The sequence below is a fragment of the Meriones unguiculatus genome, chromosome 7 (genome assembly GCF_030254825.1).
Source record: "Meriones unguiculatus strain TT.TT164.6M chromosome 7, Bangor_MerUng_6.1, whole genome shotgun sequence".
In the NCBI taxonomy this organism is placed as follows: domain Eukaryota; kingdom Metazoa; phylum Chordata; class Mammalia; order Rodentia; family Muridae; genus Meriones; species Meriones unguiculatus.
The window spans coordinates 25,444,476-25,468,828 of NC_083355.1; the positions used below are offsets into that span (position 1 = coordinate 25,444,476).

The 24,353-nt window shown below is 55.9% G+C and overlaps 1 protein-coding gene across 1 annotated transcript; it reads left to right on the forward strand.

The window, feature by feature from the left end:
• The first annotated feature begins 1,804 nt into the window (after nt 1-1,804).
• Nucleotides 1,805-18,782, forward strand: Ngfr (nerve growth factor receptor). The gene is made up of 6 exons (XM_021641640.2): nt 1,805-2,025; nt 8,266-8,407; nt 11,569-11,928; nt 15,206-15,458; nt 16,736-16,896; nt 17,502-18,782. Exons 1-6 carry the CDS (start codon nt 1,972-1,974, stop codon nt 17,801-17,803), a joined length of 1,272 nt encoding a protein of 423 aa, XP_021497315.1. The 5' UTR covers nt 1,805-1,971; the 3' UTR covers nt 17,804-18,782.
• The last annotated feature ends 5,571 nt before the right edge of the window (nt 18,783-24,353 follow it).

Sequence of the window (24,353 nt, forward strand, 5' to 3'; positions counted from 1 at the left end):
GGGTCATATTAAATCGTGTTGAGATGGATAACCTTGGCAATAATAGTAACTGGGATCATAAATTAATAACGGGAGTATTTAAATTAATGCCACACCGTCAATAGCCTGGTAGCAAGCAGCTCGACGCTTCTGGAAGTACTAATGCTTCTCCTTCCTGCCTCCCATGAATTCAGGGAGAGCGAGGCAGAGCTGTAAGAGCTTTGGGGGAGGGGACATCTTAGAAGTGATCTCCGTCCAGGGGGAAGGAATCCTGGGGACTTCTGAGTTCCTGCTTGCTAGACTCTCCCGTCCAGTCATGGTGGCTCAAGCACATGAATTCTCAAAGCCACAGTGCTGAGTACCCATTCTTTCCGGGGACTGGCTGCTGGACTTTGCTGGATAGTGTTTTTGCTTTGTTTTGTTTCTTTTCTCTGCAGTGAATGGATGAATTAAGTTTAAGTGGACTAGGAGAGCGTCTACCCAGGAGCAGGCCTTCTTTGTAAGTGCTCATGGTCTGTCCCTCGTTTCTATTATTTGGGACCACATTTTGGAAGAGGAAACAGAGCCCAGACATAGCTAACATCTGGTGCTGGCATAGTCTTTGCAGCTTTGTCCCCACACTGCTGTACATCAAAGCCTTGGCTGCCTGGGAACCAAAAAAAGGGGTGGGGTGGTGTTTCTCCTGAAAGACTGGCCGCACATTCCCTGGTGCACAGGTGTTTTGATACGCCAAGTTTCTAGAACACGGCAAGCGTGGTCCTCAGAAGGCGAACACAGGACATGGAGGAGTCTGTGAAAGTTGAGTCTGTTCAACAGTTTCCCCCTGAATCCTCTCAACAGAGCATTAGGGAACACCTGATGTACCAGGCCTGCAGAGAAGACACTACTGTCCCTGCCTGAAGGAAGCAGAGAAGCTCATTTAATCACGTTGGCGAGTGGTTCAATGAGTTTGTGAGCACTCGAGGGCTTGGGTAAGTACACCTGCGCACCGGACTACACACGTGAATGTGTAGGGGTGTGTGTGTGTGTGTGTGTGTGTGTGCATCATCATGTGTTTGTGGATGTATGTCTGGTCTGCATTAGGGACCCTTGTGGGGTAAGTGGGTTTGTTTGAATGCCTGAGGAGGGTATGGGCAAACATCAGGCCGTGAGCGCACGTACATACAGGTGTGCTTTAGAGTGTGTGTGTTCCTGGGTTTTATGCCCCCCTCCCCGCCCCCCGCGACTCCTTCGAGCTCATGAAAGGCTGGAGACATGATGTTTGCTTGGCAAGTGTGAGGTCCTGGGTTTTATCCCGTGTGTGTGTGTGTGTGTGTGAGAGAGAGAGAGAGAGAGAGAGAGAGAGAGAGAGATATCCCAAATTATGATATTAGGATAGATTCCACCTTGAATGTCCCCAAGAAACACCTCTCCGAAGCAGCAGGGGGGACAGGACGGGAGAGGGTGTCTATCTCAGCGCCCTCATTCTCGGAACAAGGGTCGGGCAGGGAACTAGAAACCCACCCAGAGGCCGAGGAGGATGCTTAAGACAGGGCACCCCGAGGCAGGCCTTATCAGCGGGAGGGCAACGGCCCCCCGCCGGATCCGCAGCATTCGGGACCGATGCTCGCTCGGCGGCGCACCCCGGCTACCTCTCCGCGGGACAGCCCGCCGAGGGGCCCGCGGGCGCGGCTCCCCCACGCGTCTCCCTCGGCTGCTCCGGACTCCCCACCCCGAGGCGGCCGGGCGGGCGCGGTTCCGGAGGGGTAGGGGGTGGGGGGGGGAGCTGGGCGGGCCGGGCGGGGAGGAGGCGGGGCCGGCGCGCTGCCTTCACCCTGCCGCTCCCGCCCCGCACGCCGCCAGAGCGAGCCACGGGAGCCTCTCCGCCAGCTCCGGCGGGCAGCGGGCAGCGGGAGCGCGGCGCAGCCCCATCGCCCCGCACGGCGGACCAAGCTGGAAGCCGAGCGCCGTCGCCGGAGGCGGCCGACCGAGGCAGGTGCTACCCGCGGCGCCATGGACCAGCTGCGTCTGCCGCCGCCGCCGCTGCTGCTGCTGCTGCTGATGGGGGTAAGTGGGAGCCGGGGGGACGCTTGTTAACCTTTTCCCAAGAGCCGACCTCCCCCCCCGAGGGGAGCCGGGTGCCGCCACCCAGGAAGCAGAATGGGACGTCAGGACCCCAGAGGCTGGGCCGGCTGGCGGAGGAGCCGCGGGGCCGTGACCCCCCGGGAAGCGCCCAGCTCCCTGCGCTTGGAGAGCGCAGAGGCGACCCAGCCAGTCCCAGCAGAGAGCCGCGGACCGGACTGTGGTGCCGCGGTTGCTGCTGGTCCTTGGGTACCCGCGGTGTAGGGGACCGGGAGGGGTCTCCCCGGAGGAGGAGGAGGTCTGGGAATCACGACTGTCTGGGTTCTTTGGACGGCGGCGTGTGGGTCCTGGGATCCCGGAGGAGGACTTTTTCCCTTCAGCATCTCAGTCCCCGGGGAGTTGTAGGACAGAATCCGGGCGGGGGAAGGGGGTGGGGATGAGAGCAGCGCTAGAGAGGTGAGGGGCTCGAGCCGGAACAATGGGGGAGGTGGCTGGAGGGGCTGGAGGCAGAGGGGACCCGGCGTGGACAATGGGGACCGGCCAGACAATAGGGGGGAGGGGCGTCGAAAGGAGCGATTCGGGAGTGGCAGAGAGGCGGACGGACGGGGCTAGGAGTGGGCTTTGAGGGTGGCAGAGAAGAGACAGCCACAGAAGACGCGGAGAGATGGAAAGAGGATGCTAAAGTGCTCGGGGCCGCGCCTGTCCACTCGGGGACGGCGGGGCGAGGGCGGTCGGACCACAGACATTGCCCGCGTGGGTTCCAGCGCTCTTTCCCGGGGCCTCGCCCAGGCCGGGAATTGGCGTCCGGGCATCCCAAGCTGAGAAGGGAGCACCCACCTCACCGGGGCAGGCCCGCTCCGGGGGCGGTCCCTCGCCAAGCCTCTCGCACGGTGTGGAGCTACGCCGCGGACCTGGAGAGGCCGAGCTGGCATCCCCCTGTCTCGGGGTCTCGGGATGCAGAGCGCCGGGACGCTCCAGGCGGTGACGGACCGTTCTGGGAGCGCGCAGCTCGGGAGATGCGCCAACCCCAGGCGGCCCGCAGGGGGCACTGCGCGGCGCGGGATGGCTGTCGGGAGCGGCGTGCGCGCCCGGGGCTGCGCGCTGCGCCCTTTCCAAGTTAAGCTGCGCCCCGGGCCCCGCGCCCTCCGCGCTCCTTCCGGGCCAGAACTTAAATGGGATCAGCCGCCCTGCCCACACCTGGCCGGGCTCTCGGGGAAAAGTCCACGGAGCTTTCTCAGATGAGCCGGGGGCCGCTGGGATGCCGTCGGCTCCGGCTAAGGTCATCAGATCCTCCTTCTAAGAACCCGAGTGCTCTGGGTTATTTCTGGCCAGATCTCGAGGGAGGCTGGCGATGAAAGTGGCGTCCTCGCTCTTTCCTCTACCTTTATTTATTTATTTATTTCCCTTCATCCGAGAGCTGTGCCCCCCAAACCTCCATCTTACCGATAAGGAGGTTTCTGAGTTTATACAGGTCGGACGAGCAAGCACGTGGGGCCAGAGCCCTGTGGCTGGCTGGGATGGCTCCCTGCTCTCTCTGCTCAAGGCTGCAGCTGGGGTGGGGGGTGGGGGGAGCTGGTCAACTTTGTTTCCCCGTAGGGGATGTGGGGAACACGGTCCCGAGAGATAGGCAGGAGGTGCGGGTGGAGGGCTTCGCGCTCCGGGCTCATCCCCGAAGCTCAAACCTGGTTCCCGGGAGCTGTCAGTCCCCGAAGCCTCCCTGGGGACTTGGGAGTGACGGCGAGGGTGTTTGCGGGCCAACGCCTCCGGTTAGGGATGCTTCTTGGTTCCGCTTAAGGGTGGGCATGGCGAAGAGGAACTGTGGGGGCTGTGCGCTTCCGATCCCGGAGGGGTGAGGGTGTGGCCTCCGGACCCGGGCAGGAGGATGTCCCTGAGTTCATAAAAGGCACGCAAGGGCGCTGAGACCTCAGCAAGTTGGTTGGGGCCCAGAACCTTCGGACCCGATCCCCTGCAGCCTCTGCCTTCCACCACCGCCCCCCCCCCCAGGCCGTTCGGTGTGAGCCGCTCCCGGGTTCCGCCGCGGCGGTCGGAGCCTCTTCCTGCGCCGCCGTGAGGGTGCTGAAACCAGAGCACAACCCGGCCAGTCTGCTGGCGGACCGCGCCGGTAATGGAGGCACTTTGTCATTCAGACGTCTGTAACCGGAGCCGCCGGGCTGCCTAATGCGCCTAATAGGGATGCGGTAGCGCAGGCAGCAAATGGGACGCGTGAGCGTCGGGGCTGGCGTGGAGGGTGGGCGGTGAGGCGGTTCCGGCAGGGGAGAGCCTCCGCCCTACCTGGCCAGCCCAGTCTGGCTCCAGCACCTGGCTTCCTCACTAGTGGATCAGCTGGAGTCAGATTTGGGAAGCGCCTGGTGTGTGACCTGCACTGTCTCAGGTGCTTTAACGTGGTATACTCCTTGGGTCCCAGCCAGGTGGGATTATTTTATTTAGGATTTAGTTATTCTCATTTTACAGGTGAAGAGGCTGACCCCCGGGAAACTTAGGCGGGACCCCGGGCTCCCCCAGTGAGGAAGCCGAACCGGCCTGTTGGAAGACGGGAGCCGATGCTTTAGCCCTTCCTCCTCGCGCACGGTTCCTTTTCAGCTAGCTCCCCTTCCACTTACAGACCATGAAAGGGGTGTGTGGTCCTGAACGGCCACTGGCTGGGAAGGTTAGACCCCGCCCTGCGCTTCTGAACCGAGCCGCGCCCCTGCTTTTCTTCAAGTCTCTACAGGGCAGCCTGCTAAGGAATTAACACCAGTCTCCTACTCATGACTCAGTGGCTGGCCAAAGGAATGAGGAGTGGGACCGTGAGTCAGTGTCTTTCCCTGGGTTTGAATCTATCGAAGGCTCTCCAGATATTGGAACGTCCCCCTACCCCATAGGGCTGCGACCAGGCTCTATTCTCTAAGGAGTCTTCTCGGAAGCTGTTGTGAATGGTCAGGATTGAGCTCGTGGAAGGGTCCATATGGTTGCAAACACTGGCGTGTTTTCTGTTTTGTCCAATTAAAAAGAAAAAATTGATTCATCTGAGCACTGGAAGCCAGCCCCACGACGACGAAAATAGATTGTAAACATTTTGAAAAATGGAGAAGTCATGCTCTCAACTTCGAAATGAATAAATGTAATAGATATAACTATCAGGCAAATGGGTCTGTCATTTTGACAAATTGGTCAATTTGGACCGGATTTTGGAGCAATTAGCCTGGACTCTAGTCACACTTTCCTGCTTGGCTGGTGGCTCTCTTTCTCCTCTGTCTTCCCTGGGATCAGCAGCTCACACCCCCGAAGTCATGCTACTTCTTCACTACCATCGATTGAACCCCTACTCTACGCCAGACAGATCTGCATACATTATTTCATTCAGTTCTCACAGCAACCCAGTGCAGGAGTCCTGCCCAGTGTTTTAGAGAGCGGAAACTGAGATTTAGGAAGAACAAAATGCTCAAAGTCACAGACTGCTTTGCAGCCATTCTAGGATTTTATGGCAGAGGGGACACAAACCAAGTGCAGATGTGAGTGCTGACTATGTGGCCTCAACTCTGTGTGTAAATCCTGGGAGGACTGGGGAGGACTGGGGAGGACTGGGGACGACCGGGGAGAGCAGGTTCTTGGCAGAGGGGCTTGCCCAGAACTACTATATGTCCCACAAGGATCATACAGCCCCTAGCTCCCTGTAACACACTCTCCAACTCTCTGCTGACCATGGTTACCTGGAGCTGTGGTGCGCACCCCAGGTCCACAAAGGGAACACACACTGGGGGAGAGGAAAGAAGAATTCTAAAGTACCCCACACTCACCCACTCATTCAATACAGCGGTTCCAGGCAGCTGCTGCCCTGAGTGACTACCCACTGGTAGGAGACAGAGGCACAGAGAAATTAAAAACCTGTCTGCCACTCTGGCCCTGAGTGATGCGGAACTTGGGTCAACGGAGGAAGTCTAATGCTCAAATGTTTGACTCAGGGTACTGGCCCTCCATGTCAGCTCCTAACTCAGTCATGTCCCCTGTTTTCTTTCTTTCTCCCCTTCCTTCCTTCCTTCCTTCCTTCCTTCCTTCCTTCCTTCCTTCCTTCCTTCCTCTTTCTCCCTCATCCCAATTTCTCTTTGTGTAGTCCTGGCTAACCTTGAACTGAGGTCCTCCTCTCTTGGCCCCCCCTTATACTGGGATCGCAGGCATGTGTGCACCTGGCTCCCAGCCAGCTTTTTACCCGGTCCAGTGCCACCATTTTTAAAGATTCCATTAGAACTGACACATTATGGTTCTGGGAGAAGGACTCTTCCGGTCATATTATGATAGGAGCAAGAAGTGACAACTGATACCCTGACAGGAAGACTATCAAAAAGCTGAGAAGACTATCAAAAAGCTGATAAAATGACCAAAAAAAAAAAAAAGTGTGTTCAGCTGGGGTCAAGAACATGAGAGCGCTATTGCATTGCAGTCCTGAGTAATCACTGGTGCTAACAGCCCAATGCGCCAGTGATGGAGAAACTTCAGAGGCAGAGGAGGGTGCTGCACCCAGGTAAAGGAGAAATGCACTGGATGCCAACTGTCCAGTTTTGCCCCTGAGGTCCCATAAGCCATCCAAAGTCAGTGTTCCAGGTTTCTGGGTAACTGAAGACACATGGTAGTTTCCTGTTCTTAAGTTACATACAAATGTACATTGGCTCCCTACTCTGTGCCAGATAGGGCCGAAGATACCAGGACAACCTCTGTCCATAGCTCCACCGGTCTAATCCAGGAGGGGTGGGGATGATACGACCACTTCCTCGAGGAGGTGATAGTTAAGCAGAGCCCCGAGTGATGAAAGGAAATCAGAACAGTCCCTTCTGAAATCTCTGCTCCTGGGAGAAGCCTGCCTCGGGTGCCTCGGGGCTCCTGGTCTGCAGATGTTGCCAGCCAGCACTCATGCCCGCTGCTGGCACCTGGAGGAGATAGTGGTAGCTTTCTGGGCTTCCTCTCTCCCTGCTGGGCTTATGGAGACCACACTGCCCCTAGAACATCAACCAGTGTTTTCCCTCTGCCTCTGTGTTTCATCAAGCTCTGGTGAGACCACAGTGTGTGTCTGTGTGTGTGTGTGTGTGTGTGTGTGTGTCTTGGCAAAGATCTGTCCAGCATGGAAGCAGTAGAGGAATGCCCAAACAACCTTGTAAAGCCCTCTGGCCTCACGACAAGAGCCCCAAATTGCTCAGCATCAAATGGTTGTGTGCTCGAATAAGGTCTGGAGCCTGCAGAGAAGGCTTTGGAGTTTTATTAGACATTGAGATTGTTCTTTAAGGAACAGCAACAAAGCGAGCCTCCCGCAGCCCCTCCCTCCGGGGACTCTGGTGCTAAGTCGATCCATCCACGAGCAAAGATGCTTTAGTGGCAGGAATCTGATTCCCCTTTCCCCCTGTTTCAGCTCTGTTCCCAGGGGCCACATGGGAGGGGAGGGGAGGGGATGCAGGCAGGCTACTGACCGGAAGTCAACTCTGGAAGGACAGTTGCCGGATGGTGAGAGGAGCCACTGAATACAGGCATCCTCTTTCTCTCTGCCTTGGCTCCGGACCTAACCACCAGCCTTTCCTTTACCCTGGCACCACGTTGTCATCACATCCATCTGCAGAGAGGTGAAAACTCCAAAGGCAAACCAGGGCAGGCCAGAAATCTTCAGAAGAGTCAAGATTTGAACCCAAGAGCCAGGCCTCTGCCTTCTGCTCTTGGACATAGACAACCCCCTTTGGATACTTAATATGTGGAATGAGATGTGGAGAAGGGCCCTGCTTCCCTTTGTTAAAAAGGCCCTGCCGCTGGGTAATTGCAGCCCTGCAGGTGTGAGGCTTAGCGAGCGGAGTTTGGGCCAGATTTCAGCTCCACTGGCCTCCTTGGCGAGGAGCCCTGTGCAGGCTGCAACCTGTCCAGCCGTTCTGGATGTCGGCCTCAGGCTGCCCTCCCCTGTGGTATATCCTCAGGACTCCGTGAGGGCTGTAACCCCAAGGTGAACTCTGCAGAAGGTTAGCCACCGAGGCTGTGACCTCACACCCCAGCAGCAGTCAAGGGCGAGCTGTCCCCCTCCACACCCCCCACAGCCTTCCTTCCTGCCAGCTTTGATCCTCCTAATGCCTCCCGGGTGAGCTCATCCCAGCCCAGGTGGTTCCAATAGAAGGTATTAAGAGGGAGGCGTTTGATCCCGTGGAAGACACCCCCTTTCCTCCTGCCAGGCTGACCCTCTGATCTCCTTCCACCTAGGTGTCCTTTGGAGGTGCCAGGGAGACATGCTCCACGGGACTGTACACCCACAGTGGAGAGTGCTGCAAAGCCTGCAATTTGGGTGAAGGTGTGGCCCAGCCTTGCGGAGCCAACCAGACCGTGTGTGAACCCTGCCTGGACAGTGAGTGTGGGGTGATGCATGGGGGAAAGTTGTGGCGTGCACAGAGCGGAACTTGTAAGTGTTCTTCCGCCTCCTGAAAGGTCCCCCAGCCAACCTCTGTATGCTCACCAGAAGTGAGTGGGAGATAATGTAAGAGGGAGAGAGGGATGCTGAGTAGATGAGGGAGTGTACAGGAGGAGGAGGGGGACCTGGTGGGGGATCCCCAGAGGGGAGGGGGTCCTCCTTCCCAGCCCCAAGCAGAGAAGCTGCTGATAGGAGCGTGTAGCCAGGCAGGGAGAAGAAGCTGATGCTCAGGCCGGCTAAAAATACCTTCTGCTGCTGCAAGATCAATGGTTGCAACCTCCCCTCTGTGGCTTTGGGGGGAAGGGGAGGAGGATCAAATCCTGGCTGCCCTGGAAACTGACCTTGGGGGATCCTGGGAAGGTGTGGCTGCCCCTCCTCCAGGCCACTGTACTGTAGCTTTCTGATGCCAGGAGGGACAGGGGCTGGAACACGAGGATGTCCTTACTATGGGATGACATGGGGTGGGAACAGGAGAGGGGAGCTAGCTGGCATTTCCTTCAGAAATAAGAAGGCCCATCAGGAGTGGTGGGGAAGGGGAACAGAAGGATGACACCTCTGTTCTCATCCTCACCTGTGCCTTCTGGGACCAGGGTCTGCTAGATACCTGGGGGCTCTGCTGCTGCCTCGGGTCCCAAAGCAGAGATGTCTCCCCTGTCTGCTGACAGTAAGATCCTGCATCTGCCAGACATTCAGTTCCCACTAGGAGGGCTGTTGGGTATCAGAATACAGAGCCGGGAACTCTTAGCCTACCAGCCAACCTGCTCTTACCTCTCTCTGTATGCCCCCTCCCAAGCCTGTCCAACTTTCAGACATCCCCACTCCTTAGTGTCCTCAAACACAAGTTTTTCTCTGTGCTTGTGACTTCTGTACCCCTGTCCCCAGCAATGGGGCACCGGGGCCGGATGGGAAGGCTCTGCCCCCTTGGAAGATGGCACCTGACCTGCCTTGGCTTCACAGAGTCTCTATCCCAAAGCCCAGTAAGCTCAGTCACATCAGCCACCAAAGGCTGCCTCCTATTGCCAGGGCATTGATGTCCTAGGCCACGCCCCCGTGTCTCTCTCCTAGGCACCCTTCTTCAGCAGCTGGTGGGTCAGGAGCTCGGAGGAAGGCCATGTTGGGAATTAGGAAAGAAAAGAGGAAACGCAACAGGAACCAAGGGCATCTCAGAGGGCGCTCAAGCACCCTCTCCAATTCCCTACTCCTTCCCCTGGGCACCCCTCCCCCACTCCCCCTGCCACACTCCCCTCCAGCTGTGTTAACAGGCTGCTTTTACAAGCCTACTTTATGGGCTGGAGACCCCAGCGGACTTTCCCTCCACCCTCAAAAAAACAAAAAAAAAACCATTTCCACTAGGAAGCCCATTAAGCTGCTGCCTTTATGCTCTGCCAAAAAAGACCACAGTTTTCACACCATCCAAAACCTACTCCCAGAAGCCTTCCGGCTAATTTCTGTTTTTTTTTTTTTTTTTTGCCCCAGGAGTGGGCTTGCTCTTTCCGTCCAGCGTGACTAGTCCCCACCCCACCCCCACGTAGCACCCTCTCAAATGGAGAGATCAGATGTCCTGCCAAGCGCCCTCTGCTGTCTGTATGTCAACCACCAAAGATCACTGTGTTACTGTTCAGCTATGGGTCCCATCAGTTATTCTCCATCACAACCCTGGGAGGGGTGATATTACTTATTTAGTTAGGGTTTTGTTGGTGGTGGTGGTTTATTTGTTCTGGTGTTTGTTTGTTTGTTGAGATAGGGTTTCTCTGCCTGCCTCTGCCTGCTGGGCAGAGCGCAGCAACTAAAGGTGTGTGCCACGACCGCTCTGCTGTTTGTTTAGTTTTGAGACAGGTTCTCTCTCAGTGTAGCCCAGGCTAGCCTCAGAATCACCGTGTGAAGCAGGCTGGCCTTGAATTCACCATCCTCCTGTGCAACACCATACCTGGCTATTATTTCCTATTTCACAGAGAAAGGGATGTGAGACATTAAATCAGAGAGCTAATAAGTTATGGAAGTGAGTTCTGAAGCAGGGTCTGCCTGATCCCTAGGAAAAGGAGACAGGGCACCTCCGTAGGAGCCAACTAGAAATGGAAATGTTACCCAGGCTTCCTTCCCCTTCTGTTTTGTCTCTCCGGTCCCCACTCCTACCCTTTGCACTTCTTTCTGGTCATTGTTCTTCGCCTCATGGTGGACCCGTACTTCCCAGAATACGATCCCTGATGCCTTTAGATGATCAGCTTGGAAACTGCCCCTTTTCTTCTGAGAGGGCCAGGGGACTGTACAAGTTCTTCTTGCATTCTAGCTTCTGTCTTTCTTGCTGTACCGGAACTGTCTTGCTTGGAGCATGGCCCTGCTCTTATGAGCCACACATGCCCTTGGCCAGGCCCTATGGTAAAGGGTCAGTGGTTGGAAATGTTGCTGTCACTCCCATTTCAACCCTACATGAGAGCCACCCTCCCCCACCCCATGGGACAGGGCTGGAAGGACAGCTCAGGCAGAGGCTCTTGGGTGCACAGCCCACCTCTGGCCATTGTGGGAACCATTCACATTAGTCCTTCCTTCCTTCCCTCCCTCCCTCCCTCCCTCCCTCCCTCCCTCCCTCCCTCCCTCCCTCCCTCCCTCCCTCCCTTCTTTCCAATTTTTTGAGACAGGATTTCTCCTTTGTAGCCCTGGCTGCCCTGGAACTCGCTCTGTAGACCAGGCTGACCTCGAACTCACAGAGATTCCAGTGCCTGTGCCTCCTGTTAAGTGCTGGGATTAAAGGCACACACCACCACCTTCAGGCTTACATTTTTCTTTAGCCATGCTGGGAACTAGGGCATAGATCTGGGAACCCTCTGATGTTTGCCTAGTAGTATCTACCTGAACAGCTGGGACCTCGCAGGGCCTCAGGGGCAGCTCTTGTGGGGCCTGAGAATGGGTCTCCCTCCCAGTCAGTTGCTGATGGAGCTTTCACAGTGAGGGACTCCAGAAAAGAGAGCGAGAGAAGGTGAAGCGGATGCTGAGCAATAGCCTTAGCTGGGGATGGGGACGGAGAGACTTCAAGCGACCGAACACCGTGCAAGTGACGAAGTCCTGAGGCTGATGCTAGCCTGTCCGTGCCTTGTCCTCAGGTGTGACGTTCTCCGACGTGGTGAGCGCCACGGAGCCGTGCAAGCCGTGCACGGAGTGCCTGGGCCTGCAGAGCATGTCGGCTCCCTGCGTGGAGGCGGATGACGCCGTGTGCCGCTGCGCCTACGGCTACTACCAGGACGAGGAGACTGGCCGCTGCGAGGCGTGTAGCGTGTGCGAGGTGGGCTCGGGACTCGTGTTCTCCTGCCAGGACAAACAGAACACAGTGTGTGAGGAGTGCCCAGAGGGCACCTACTCAGACGAAGCCAACCACGTGGACCCGTGCCTGCCCTGCACGGTGTGCGAAGACACCGAGCGCCAGCTACGCGAATGCACGCCCTGGGCTGACGCCGAATGCGAGGGTGAGCGTGCTTCCGGGCAGGGGGCGGGGCCGCGTTGGGGTGCAGCGCCGGAGTCGCAAGGAAGGGCGCCCTCTAGGGGTCGTAAAGGCCCAGGCTAGCCTCATCCCGCAAGCAGCCTTCTTGATGTAGCTAAAGGCACTGAGGTGGTGAGTTCAGATTCTGCCTCGACCGCCAAACCTTTCCCACTGGTTCCTTCTTTGGACCGACACTGGGAAGGTGGGTCGGGCTTGCCGTTCACTGGAAGAAGTCTTCCCCACTCCTTTCCCAGTGATTATAGGGGTGGATAACAGCACCCGGAAGGAGCCATAGATGCCAGAGCCTGAAGCAGGCATCCTTCCCTCCTGAGGCAGGTTTTCCAAACTGGAGTGGAGCTGGGGACTCACACGAGTGAGAACCCTTCAGCCAGGAGGCCAGATGCAGGTGGTGATGGTGGCGGCAGCAACCCAAATCAAATTAGCCCAGAGCGCCGGCAGGGGGATCACTCCTGTCTCTGGATCTAAGTGTTTCAAGGCCACAGGGCCTCCATAGGGTTGTTGGAGTAGGTGACACGTTCCCCCCCCCTGTGGCGTCTGGGGGTGAGGTGGACACTTGTGACAGTTGAATGAGATGGAGTTGGCTCCAGAAAATGGCCAGGGGATGAAGGAGGAGGTTCTTCAGAACAAGAGGCATGATAGGCCTGGGCTGGGGGAGGGGGCAGGATAGAGCAGGGTCTGCTCCGAGGCCTCTTTTCTCCTAAGGGCTGTAGGCAAGATAAGGCTGTGGGCCTGCCTTACCCGGATAGCTCACCTGAAAGGGACAGGAGGATTCTGGGACAGGAGGAGGCACCTGGGAGCCAGGCCCCAGCCACCATGATCTCTGTTTCGTAGTGTTCATCTTGGAGGGGATGGGGAAATTGGTGTTGCTTCTCCATTCTGTCCGAGCCCATGGACCCGATTTTTCTTCACCCTCACACTTGGTGCCACTTTCAGGAATTCTCTAGTCTTCCCGGGAGAGGGACTGCCTTTGACACTGGTCCCTGGAGGGAGAAGGCAGCCCCAGCTTCAGAGATTCTGCCTTCTGTCAGCCTCGCGTTGAATAGACAACCAGCTAGGGCCTCTCCCTTACCCAGACTTGTGCTTGCTCTAGCAGCAGAGGAGAGAAGGCTGGCAAGCTGCACTGAGGCCCTGAGTATGTTTGCGATGTTCTCTGCTGAACATGTGGGGAGGGTTGGGGGCATAGGCCCCAGGGTGGAGAGTTTCATGGACCAAGACAGGCAAATGGCCTCGGAAGCTAGGCTGAGCAGGGGGAGAGCTTCAGCAGCCAGGCAGCAGGCGAGTGCGCGGCACGGTTCTAGATCAGCCAGGGGGAACAAGTCAGGGGTGTGATTAGAGCAAAGGGGGGACCAGGTAGGTGAAAGGGCAGACCCTGTGGTTTAGGGAATTATTTCTCCCAATGCCAACCTATTTTCCCAGCCATCCTGGCAAAAGACATTTATCCCTATATTGTTCTTCTTTCGGCTCCAACCTCAGAAGGGTTAACTGTTGGCTGGCCCCGAGGCCAAGCATCCCTTTCAGGAAGTGGAATTTGATTCTTGGGTTGGCAGCCCCACTCTTGTCCAATGTAGCATACTTGCCTGCATATACATTTCAGGTGTCAACATGGTGACTCACCCAGCCTTGGGGCAGGCGCCCGGCCTCCTTGCCGTATTGAAGTTTCGGAGGGGGTCACCTGCTCCCTCTTCCTCCTGATAGCTCCCATTCCGGAAATGGCTGTCAGGACCTGCCAAGGGCTTAGCGGGTTGGAATGCTGGGGGACAGGGCCACATCTGGATCTCGTCTCCACCCCCATCAGAGAGGGCTGGAGGGGCTGAGGGAAGGCGCCCCGGACACTCGACACTGTCTTCGGCCCTTCTCTGAGGCTCCTTCATTTCTGCAGCCCTTACCCACCCACATCAGCCTCGGGGCCAGGGCTGTCAATCTAAACTGACTTATATGTCTGTAGCCCCAGGACTAAGGCTGCACCTTCAACCTTTCCCGTTAGAAGAAGGTCCTCTAGGGTCCAAAACCCAGGCAGGACTGCCTCTTCCACTTCCCTGCCCAGTACTGGGATGGGGGAGGGGTGAGACTGGGCAGCAGATGGCAACCTTCTCCCCACTGCCAGCCAGATGGATTCCAGACCCACATCTGGGGGCCTTACCCCTCAGAAGGTGCGGAAAATAGGGCCTTTGAAGCATCTCTGTCTCGAGTTGGGGAGGCCCAGAGGGCCAGTGGGCAGCTTCAGCTCCAGCTTGGGTGGGCACAACGGAGACTGGGCAGGGCAGAGCTGGATAGCAAGATGTCCTCCCCTTAACCTCAGTAGCATGCCCTGTCTGCTTTCCCTCCCTGCCTCAAGCGTGGGAAGTGAGAATGGATGGGACAGGTTGCTTTGCCCAGACAAGTACCCCCCCAGGCCATCATCCAGAGCCCACAACCTCTAGCACTGCCTCTGGCTGGGTGGCAGAATGGAAAATCCCACCCACTAGCGCCAGGAGGGGCTGGAGCCTCTGCCAGGAAGGCTGGCGTTGCCCGAATGGCATGGGCCCTCCCAGATGGGTGGCCAAGCACAGAACTGCTCCTTCTGAGGCAGTAGGCATACTTACTTCGTAGACCCTCCCTCCGCCAGCCGTCTGCTTCCTGCTAACAAGGGTGCCAGCTGTCTGACCGAGCTTTCACTAGGTGCCAGGGCTAGGCTGTTTTGGAGGGGGGGAGGGCATCAGGCAGCACGAGAAACATTCTGGCCTTTGTACAAGAACCGGCTGTTAGCGTTCCACTCCCAGTGCCATGCCAGCCTAGAGCCTGGGGCATCTGAGACAGGACAGCGTCTCTGGGCAGACCTAAGTGCCCCATCCTTCCTGAGGGCATGGTCACTAGGCCAGGGAAATTACATTCCTCTAAGCAGTTAAGGTATCGCTGCAGCATCTCTACAGTTCAGGCTTCTTCTTGGGGTGTTTGCCTCACGCCTGGCTAGAATCCTTGGGTTCAACAGCCCAAGCCAAAAAGTTGCTTAGAGACCATTTCTTTTCAGAGAGCCCATCCTCTGGATGGGGAAATCGAGGTCCCATACTGACATAAGTCCCCTGTCATGCAGCCCTCACTCTTCTTCACTAACCTGACTAATATGCACAGTCCCAGCTCCCAATCCCCCATGCCCAACAGCCTGGCCCTGTGTGCCTGGAGCCGCTCTTGATGAAGCACTGGAGAGTCAGAGCTAGCAGGAAGGCCTGAGTAGGTCCTAACTCCTGTGGCCCCGTCCCCTCCAGAGATCCCTGGCCGATGGATCACAAGGTCTACACCCCCGGAGGGCTCCGAGAGCACAGCCCCCAGTACCCAGGAGCCTGAGGAGCCTCCAGAGCAAGACCTCGTAGCCAGCACGGTGGCAGATATGGTGACCACTGTGATGGGCAGCTCCCAGCCCGTACTGACCCGAGGCACCACTGACAACCTCATTCCTGTCTACTGCTCCATCCTGGCTGCTGTGGTTGTGGGCCTGGTGGCCTACATTGCTTTCAAGAGGTAAGAGGGGACACCCTGAGGTTGGAGGAGACATTTGCTCCGACCTTGACCTGAAAACACACATACCGTTTTAATTCAATCCTAAACTCATCTTCACTCATTATCTCAGGCCCGACTCTTGGGTGTAGCAGGTTGCTGTGTGTGTGTGTGTGTGAGAGAGAGAGAGAGAGAGAGGGAAGGATTTCCTTTCCTGTCCTGGCCTTCCTTCCTCCCAGGCTGCTCCTCATTCCTGAAATCCTGCCACCCCTCAACCCTACTCACCCCATAGTTCCCTGGGCATACGTGTGTCTCTTCTTTTCCCAAGTCACCCTTGCTTTCATGTCACCCTCAAACTCCCATGCTACCCTTGGGCTCCTGTGGTACCCACATCAAGGAATGCAAGGCAGAGAAGAACTCACAGAAGGCATTTTCAACTTTGAATGCGTTCTTTTTCTTTTTTTGTATTTTGTTTTTAAATCATCAAAGTGACACATGCTTTTTAAAAAGCAAATGCAAACAAGACCGAATTCGTTTTGTGGTGCTGAACATGCCAGATCTTTGAACACGCCAGGCAAGCTTACTGCCAGTGAGCAATTGCCCCAATCCCAGGACGTCTGAGCATCTTCTGAAGCAAAAGGCGAAAGCCTTGTTTTAGCTCCTCAAATCCTGCCCGTCTTGTGGGAAATCTCTTTGGGATAACACTTTCCCAGCTGTTTATAGAGCACTTTTCTTTATATAAACACTCACACTCATGAATTTTTTATAATTACATGTAGACACGAAGAGCTTTTCCAGTGACTCAGTGGGAACACGCCATTCACCTTCAACAATGTACTGTGCGCTTTCCTCTTAATCCCCGCCCCCCCCCCCAGGAGAGCTATCCTCAGAGCACAGATGATCTATCGGATCATTTACAGCCTCTCCTTCAACAACATGCCTGAACCGTAATTCGGTTACAGTCCTCTCTTGATGGACATTTGGTTTGTTTTGGGGGTTTTTGCTGCTGTTGTTGTTGCTTATAATTGCCAAGAAATTTCCTCTCTCTCTCTCTCTCTCTCTCTCTCTCTCTCTCTCTCTCTCTCTGTATGTGTGTGTGCATGCATATTTGAGTGCACAGAAATGAGCACCCTATCTCTTCCCAGCCTTTCTGGTAAGAGCATCATATAAGGAAATAAATAAGGCCCTTAGACACTCTGGAGGGCACTTGCCATGCCCCTGGCCTCAACCATCAACCCAATGACGTTGGCTGCCCTGATACCATCCTCACCCCATGACCCTGGGCTGTCCCTGGCTTCCAGGTGGAACAGCTGCAAGCAAAACAAACAAGGAGCCAACAGCCGGCCAGTGAACCAGACACCCCCGCCGGAGGGAGAGAAACTGCATAGCGACAGCGGCATCTCCGTGGACAGCCAGAGCCTGCATGACCAGCAGACCCACACACAGACGGCCTCGGGCCAGGGTGAGTGGAAAGGTGAAAGACTGGGCTTCCGATCAGGCTACAGGAGGGCCTGGCTGGGTCTCAGGGTAGGAGAGGCTGAGCTGGGGGCAGGCGGGGGGGGGGGGCAGGGGACATGGGAAAGGGGCCCTTTCCCCCTGGGATGACTTGGGAAATGCAGGCTTTTACAAGTTGGAGCATCAGACTCATCAGGCTAATTGCCCCCCCTGGGGGTTGATTACTGCCCAAAGTAGCTGCAATTAGCCCCCTGCCCTGGACTTCGAGGGAACAAGTGGTTAAGTGTGTACCCTCATTAGCGGCCCACAGCCAGGCTTTAGGACACTTGCTGCAGTTGTCTGGAGCTCAAGTGCCCTGTTACCTCCCCTCGGCCTTGATGACTGTTGGGGGGAGGGGACGCTAGCGGAAAGGATGATGCCCGAGCTGAGGGTGAGGAAGGGACAGTGAGTCAGCAGGACCCAGGTCCCTCCCGCCCAGGCCCCTTCTAGGACCCCACTTTGGTCATCCCTCTGCCTCTAACTCTAGATCTTGGAGGAGTGTGCCTTGGGCCTCTAGGTGCGTTAGGAAAGTGAGTTCCGGGTTAGGGACTGACACCCTCTTGCTCTCCGCAGCCCTCAAGGGTGAGGGCAACCTGTACAGCAGCCTGCCCCTGACCAAGCGCGAGGAGGTGGAGAAGCTGCTCAATGGCTCCGCGGGGGATACCTGGCGACATCTGGCAGGCGAGCTGGGCTACCAGCCTGAGCATATAGACTCCTTCACCCACGAGGCCTGCCCAGTCCGAGCCCTGCTGGCCAGCTGGGCTGCCCAGGACAGCGCAACGCTCGATGCCCTTTTGGCCGCCCTGCGCCGCATCCAGAGAGCTGACATCGTGGAGAGCCTGTGCAGCGAGTCCACCGCCACCTCCCCAGTGTGAGCTCACAGACCGGAAGTCCCTGTCCAGCCCCTACAGAGCTGACCCCTCCCCTCTCCCCAGGGGTGGCCCGACAGTCAGAGCCGAGCTCCTCTGTGCAGGGCCTCACTCGATCCCCAAACCATAGCCCTGTTGCTGCTCCTGAGGGGGCCCTTGCTTCTGACCATGCTCCCTCTCCAGCGAGAGACAGGACCACCCCAAGCCTGTCTTGCCCCCTTGGCCTCTCAGGCCACTCCTCCCTTTCCCAACACCTTAGCTGTGTCAGATCTTGGGGGTTTGACACCAGAAAAGGTTAACAGGGGTACCCCAGAGACTCAGGAGGCACTGAAGAACCAGAGCCATGGACTCCACACTGTGAACTGGAGAACAGGGGGGTATTGTGGTAGGCTAGACCTTCCTTAGCCCCCTCCCTTCTCCCCTCTGGCCAAAGATGAAGAGGATTATAGGCCTATCTGAGCTGAAGGCAGGTTTGGAATCCGGTCCACACTCCCCTGTTACACACAAGACCGTACAGCCCAGAGAGAGGCAGGGCCTGGTCTAGGCCACCTGGCAACATGGAGATCAAACGTAGGCTAACACTCTCCTTTCTGAATGAGGGCATCAGGTGTGCTTGATGGCAGGGATGGAGTAGCTTTCAGGGAAGTAGCTGGAAGCCAAATCTACTTCACCCTCTACTACTTCCAGGCCCCAGCCCAACTGTTGTACAGACAAAGTTTTGCCAAGACCTGGTCCCTTGGCCCCTTCTGATGGAGTCGGGCTAAAGGGCTTGGGGAGTGGGATGCTGCCTTCCTCTGCCTCTGTCAAGCTTATCCACATTTGTGAAGGATGTATCGGTTAATGCTCTCGTTCTTAGCGTAGGCCTGAAGCCAACATTAGCCCCTAGAATCAGCCCTAGGGGTCAGGGACCAAGGACTCCCACCCCACAGTCCTAACACCACACACACACACACACACACACATGAAAAGATGTTTCGAAATTTTTTTCCATGGCTCTTTTTGGGCTGCTGGGGGTCACTGCCGAAGAAACATCGGAAGGAAGGAGTTGAGCTTGATCGGAGTGGCTCCCTCACCCCCGGGTTTGGCAGGCCACGGACTGCTGCATCTGAGCTGGAGCCCGTCTTCCAAGGGACGTGGAGGAATGCTCTCACTCCCCCCCTCCGTGCAGCCAGAAGAGTACAGTAAGGAAGAGCAGGCTGGTGTGAGAACACGGCAAGAAAACAACCAAAAGAAACAGATGCTGGCCCGTGGGCTGTGGCAGGCTTCTCCTAAGTTTCAAGGCCCCTGCAAGGGCCTGATTTCCTGAGCACCACCAGGAAGGGGCGTGAGATCTAGGTGGTGTTTTCACTCCCCTTCTTGGCCTGTTCTGTTTTGCTTGCTGTTGGAATGAGTGGGCCCCCCCTCTATTTAGCATGAAGGAGCCCTGGGCAGGATATGCACAGACTGACCACTGTCCCTCCCCACCCAGGATCCACCCAACCCTGTACGGAGAACCAGGGGCATTGTACACGGGTGGCATTTTTATGGACATCAATCTGCATCGAGTGGAGGGGCACCCCCCCACCTGCTGGCCCCCCTCCCCAGGTACCTGGGGAATGGGACATTCTTTGTGTATTTATTTTTTTTTCTCCCCAGAAGGTGGGGAGCTGCAAATGCAGTTTAGCATGTGTTTGGTTCTGGGCTCTCCCCAGCCTGATTTTGGGTCAAGATGGAACCTTTGGCCCTTCAGCTGGCGATGCTGAGCTCCAGACCCCGTCACTTTCCTATCACCTTCCCCTTGCTTCCTGTGTAATCATGTCTCAGGCCCTCCCGAAACCTACACGTCGTAAAACATAAGTGATGAACATTAAATAGCAAAAAAGAAAAGAAGAAAAAAGAGAAAAAAAAAATGGTACCAAGTGAGTTCTCTGGAAACACCCATGTTTTGTTAGTTGGAATTGAATGTATAGATCAGGGTCCTCCCCACGAACTCCCAGCCTTTATAATTTCCAACTTAGTTCCGAATGTCCATTCTTCTGTGAGTTTTGACAAGAATCCAGCAACTTCACGTGTGCAGTCAAGACGTGGGTGGGGGAAAAGAATGGGGACCGTTTGCACCCAGATCTCAGAGAGGGAAAGTTAAAAAAAAGAAAAAAGAAAAACTGCCTAGCAGGAAGCTGGCCAGCTGTGAACTTGACCAGATGTCAGAAGTGAAACTGACCACAGGGGAGCCAGAGGCTCTCTAGGAGGGCCAGGTCATGACCCCACAGCGCCTAGCCACCCACATGGCCTGTAAGACACACGAGTGCACTTTTACACAAGATCACACAGGATCTTAGTCCAGATGGCCCTGGCAGGAGACTGGCTGGCCTGGCCAGGAGTCAGGCCTTTCCCTCAAGACTCTGTGAACAGATCCTAAGCAGAGCTCTTGCCTCCCTGTCCCAGTAGGCTCTGGGACCCCTGTCTCCAGGCTGTGCCCCTTCTGAGGCTGGTGAGGCAAGTAGTCAGAACTGCCCATCCCTTACTGGTCCATTGTTCAGGTCCTGTACTAGGAGTGGTGTGTGGTCATCCTGGAAGGTGGGAGAAGGAAGAACAGCGAACAGATCCAGGGAGCGGGGTCCAGCCAAGAGTCGGACATCAGGGAGACAGGAGCCTTCTTGTCTCCCACTCCCACTGACAGGGTGGGCAAAGAGGATGACTTGGCGGCGGAGGGGAGAAACTCAGAGGAGATGGGAAGAATGGTCTCAGCACAAGGAAACTAACAGCGGAGATAGTCACTGTCTGGTGGAGGACACAGGCCTAAGGCCTGGGGACCCATCTTCCTCCTGTGGGCCTACTGTCTACGATAGGAATAGATTTCTGCTATGAGGGGGTGGGGGGAACCTATCTGGAACCTCGAGGGACTTCGCATTCTGATGAAAGAAACGCCATCTTCACCCTGAAAGGTGGACAACCCAGATTCTGTCTGGTGGGAAGAGATAAGGAAGGACACGAGCCTTCTCTTCGATGATTGCATTCTTCAGAGAGCGACAGCAGGCAGTCCAAGCTAGCATACATAGTGTAAGCAGGGACCTCGTCAAGCCCAACCAGCCCCAGAGAGGTCAGGGAAGGGACATGGAAGCTGGCTCTTAGGGGTGCGTGAGGTAGCAGGCCCAGGAAGAGAACAGAGCCCAGCCTGGAGAAATGCTGGAGCCTGGAGCCCAGAAGAGCGAAGAGGGGAGGGAAGGGGGGAGGGCCAGACAGGGGCCAGGGCTCCTGTGGAGTCTGTTTAAGTGGTCTGGACTATATTCTTAGGATTTCTGGAAGCTTCGGAGGACTTGAAACCCTCCCATCCCTTCCCAAGGCTGGGTGCGGGGAGAGGCTTGGCGTAACCTCCGCACTTCTCCATCCCTCCTGTCTTCAGTCAGCTTTCTCATGCCTGCTGTGGTCCTGAAGGGCTGTGTGAGGCCCCTCCCAAGTCCCCCAGACTCCCTGCCTGGAGCCAACAGTTGGCCTTCCTCTCTGCATGCTTCCCAAACAGCCTCAGGATCCCTGAAAACTTTGTAATTTCCCTCAGCCACAGGGCCTCTTTGTGTGCTAGCCTATCTAGAACATTCTTTACCAAGTTAGCTCAGTCCCGAGAGTCTTTAAGGAAGCCTCACTAGTTGCCTGGCTCCAAATTAGTCCCCCCCCCTCTCTGTGTATGGTGTTTTGTTTTTTGTTTTGTTTTGTTTTGTTTTGTTTGTTTTTTTCCTCCAGAGCTGAGGACCGAACCCAGGGCCTTGCGTTTGCTAGGCAAGCGCTCTACCACTGAGCTGAATCCCCAACCCTGTATGTGTGGTTTGTTTGTTTAATCTGTTCTGTTTCTGACAGGGTTTCCTAGAACTGGACTGGTCTGAACCTCCTTATATAACCAAGAGTAGCCTTAAACTCCTGATCCTCCTGCCTCCGTACTCCAAGCCCTGGGGGTCACAGGCACTGTGCCACCATACCCAGCTCCAAAGCAGCTTTCTAGGTTCCAGCTTCAGAAAGCCCCAGCCCTTCTTTTTCTTTATGCTGCTTAAGCCCTTGTCGTTTGACACCCATCAGAGTGACTGTCGGGTTATTATGACTGTCGGAAAGCAGACACAGGCTCTGGTCTTGCTCACGGCTTCATGCTCAGCGTCTTGCCTAGTAGAGAGCTGACACACTGTCCCAGTGAGTGATGAGTTCCCTCCGTCCGGTACCCACAGAATGCAAGTGACCCGTGCCAGCTTTTTAGTGGGAACCTTACACAAATAAAAGAAACAGCTGACCCTATGAATGGATTAGCCCCATAGCACTTAAACACGTGATCAGTTCTTAAAATTGATAATGAAATACCACACACACATACACATTTGTCCCACTAAGTTGTCTCAATCCTATTTGGTTTTGATGTTGTCATTTTTCTTTTTCCTTTCTGACTTTTTTTTTTAAAGACAAGGTTTCTCTATGCAGTCCTGGGTGTCTTGGAGCTTGCTATGTAGACCAGGCTGGCCTCGAGTTCACAGAGATCTTCCTGACTCTGCCTCCTGAGTGCTGGGATTAGAGGTGTGCTCCGCCACGCCCTGCTCCTAGGTGTCTCTGTTCTTCCTCCACACCTCATTTCAGACCCAGCCACGTCAAAGGTCAAGGATCACAAATGGCTAGCGGCTACTGCTCGAGGCCACTGCAGCATCGGGCTGAGATGTAGGGATTTGGACCTCCAGAGTAGGGACTCCCTCTAATTCCTCAGGGCTTCCAGAGGACAAATGAAAACCATTTAGCTTCTGTCTGCGTCCTCAGCGACCTTGGACCTAGCACCCAGCCTTCACTTCCTGCATGCTTCCCGACACTCCCAAGACATCTCTCCTCTAAACTCAGACCCAGGAGTCTCTGTTTCATTCTGTCTCATTCCTTCATCTTTGAAGGACTAGCTGTCCCACCCCTGCCCCTCACCCCCCTCCCCTCAGTCAGCCAATGGGCAAAGGGAGATGAGACTTGAAAAATGTATGAGGTCTCTGCTGGATGCCTGGGAGAAATGTATGAGGTCTCTGCAGAAGCCTGGGAGGCCCAAGCCTGTGGTAGAGCTCCAGGGGGAAGAAAGGGCTGGACCAGAGCGGGGGTCAACAGAAGACATTTTTCCTGGTGCTCCAGCCGAGGGTCTGCTGACCATATGGCTAGAGGAACCTGTAACTCCAATAATATAAAGCAGACATGCTTCAGCTTTGTGGCAGCTGCTGGGCAGAAGGCTTGGGGCCCCGGGGCATCAGGAGGCAAGCAGAGGCAAGGAGGACTCTTTCTCTAGCCTCCTTTCCTTTTCGGTCCCCTGCTCCAGCTTTCTTGTCCTCCCACTGACCCTTCCTAGGCACACCAGACACCCCTCCGCCATCCTGCCTGCTCCATGCCTAAGATCCAGCTCTCAGCCCAGCTCCTTCAGAGTGGCTAGGTATTCCCTGTGCTTGCTCTGGAGCAATCCTGTGCACCGCCTCCAACTCAGGCCCTTACCCTCAGCTTCAAATGGAGGGTGAGGACTCCCAAACCCAGGAGATCCTCCCCATTTCCCAGGATGCTCCACCTAGGCAGTGACCTTTTCCAGCCAGCCCTATGAGCCAACCAGATGAGGCCAGGAATGTTTCCCAAAGGTGCCATCACCAAAGAACACACAGAACATTCTAGTTCTCATCCCTCCCAGGGCACTCAATGGTATACTCAATGGTACACCTTCAGACCACATCCGGGTACTTCCCAGATCTGGTGGTACTTCTTCCCTGCAATCCCTGCCCACCCACCACTCCCTTAATCAGTGCTTCACTTCCGGCAACATTCCCAAGGGGCTCATGGAGAGGTGAGTGTGGGTCCCCTCCCCAGGCTGGGATTACTCCCTTAGGGGGAAAAAAATTTAGCAATGAATGCCCTACCTTACCCCATAGCCTAGTGACTCAGAATATAAGATGGGGTCATCCAGCAGGAGCCTGAAGCCCCGCCTCAAAAACCCTTGGCCTGGGGCTCAGCGTCCACCCCAGAGATCTAGCCCTACCCCGGGGCTAAGGCTCCCACCAGCAGTCCAGATGGTTCTCATTCTACTCCCCCAGACCTTGGATGCCAGCCCTCTGCACAGGATATGCAGGCCAGGGGCACAGGGCAACTCCGGCGCCATTCATCAGTGCTGGAGCAGAGAGCCAGTCACGACCTCTTGGGGTCCCCAGACAAGAGGCCAGAGCCATCCTCAAGGAGCTCTCTTCTCTTCAACCCTTGATATAATAACCCTGTGGTGCAACAGGGAGCAAGCCGGTGAGGCGGTTTACACCAGGGTCAGAAATGAAAAGGGCCAGCACAGGACATCCCCAGGACCCAGTTTCTCCATCTTCACCTCCTGCCCTCCTTCCTCAGGTAGCCTTCTCCTTTGGGCTGTCAAGAAAGCTGCGAGGCCTCACATTCAAGGTCCTGGGGTAGAGAGTGCTTTACTTTGTTCTAACATCCCAACCAAAGTCCCCAAGGGTCTTTGGTTCTGATTGGCTCATCCCTGTGTCCCATCCGTGATCACAGATGGGCTAAGCTGAAGGTTGAATGCTCCATCCCCGGGGCAGGAATGACA

Excerpts from the sequence above, each read along its gene's own strand:
- Ngfr (XM_021641640.2), top strand. The coding sequence starts at position 1,972 with ATGGACCAGCTGCGTCTGCCGCCGCCGCCGCTGCTGCTGCTGCTGCTG. Across the intron at positions 8,408-11,568 it reads GTGTGAACCCTGCCTGGACA|GTGTGACGTTCTCCGACGTG; the intron begins GTGAGTGTGGGG and ends CCTTGTCCTCAG. Across the intron at positions 16,897-17,501 it reads ACAGACGGCCTCGGGCCAGG|CCCTCAAGGGTGAGGGCAAC; the intron begins GTGAGTGGAAAG and ends TGCTCTCCGCAG.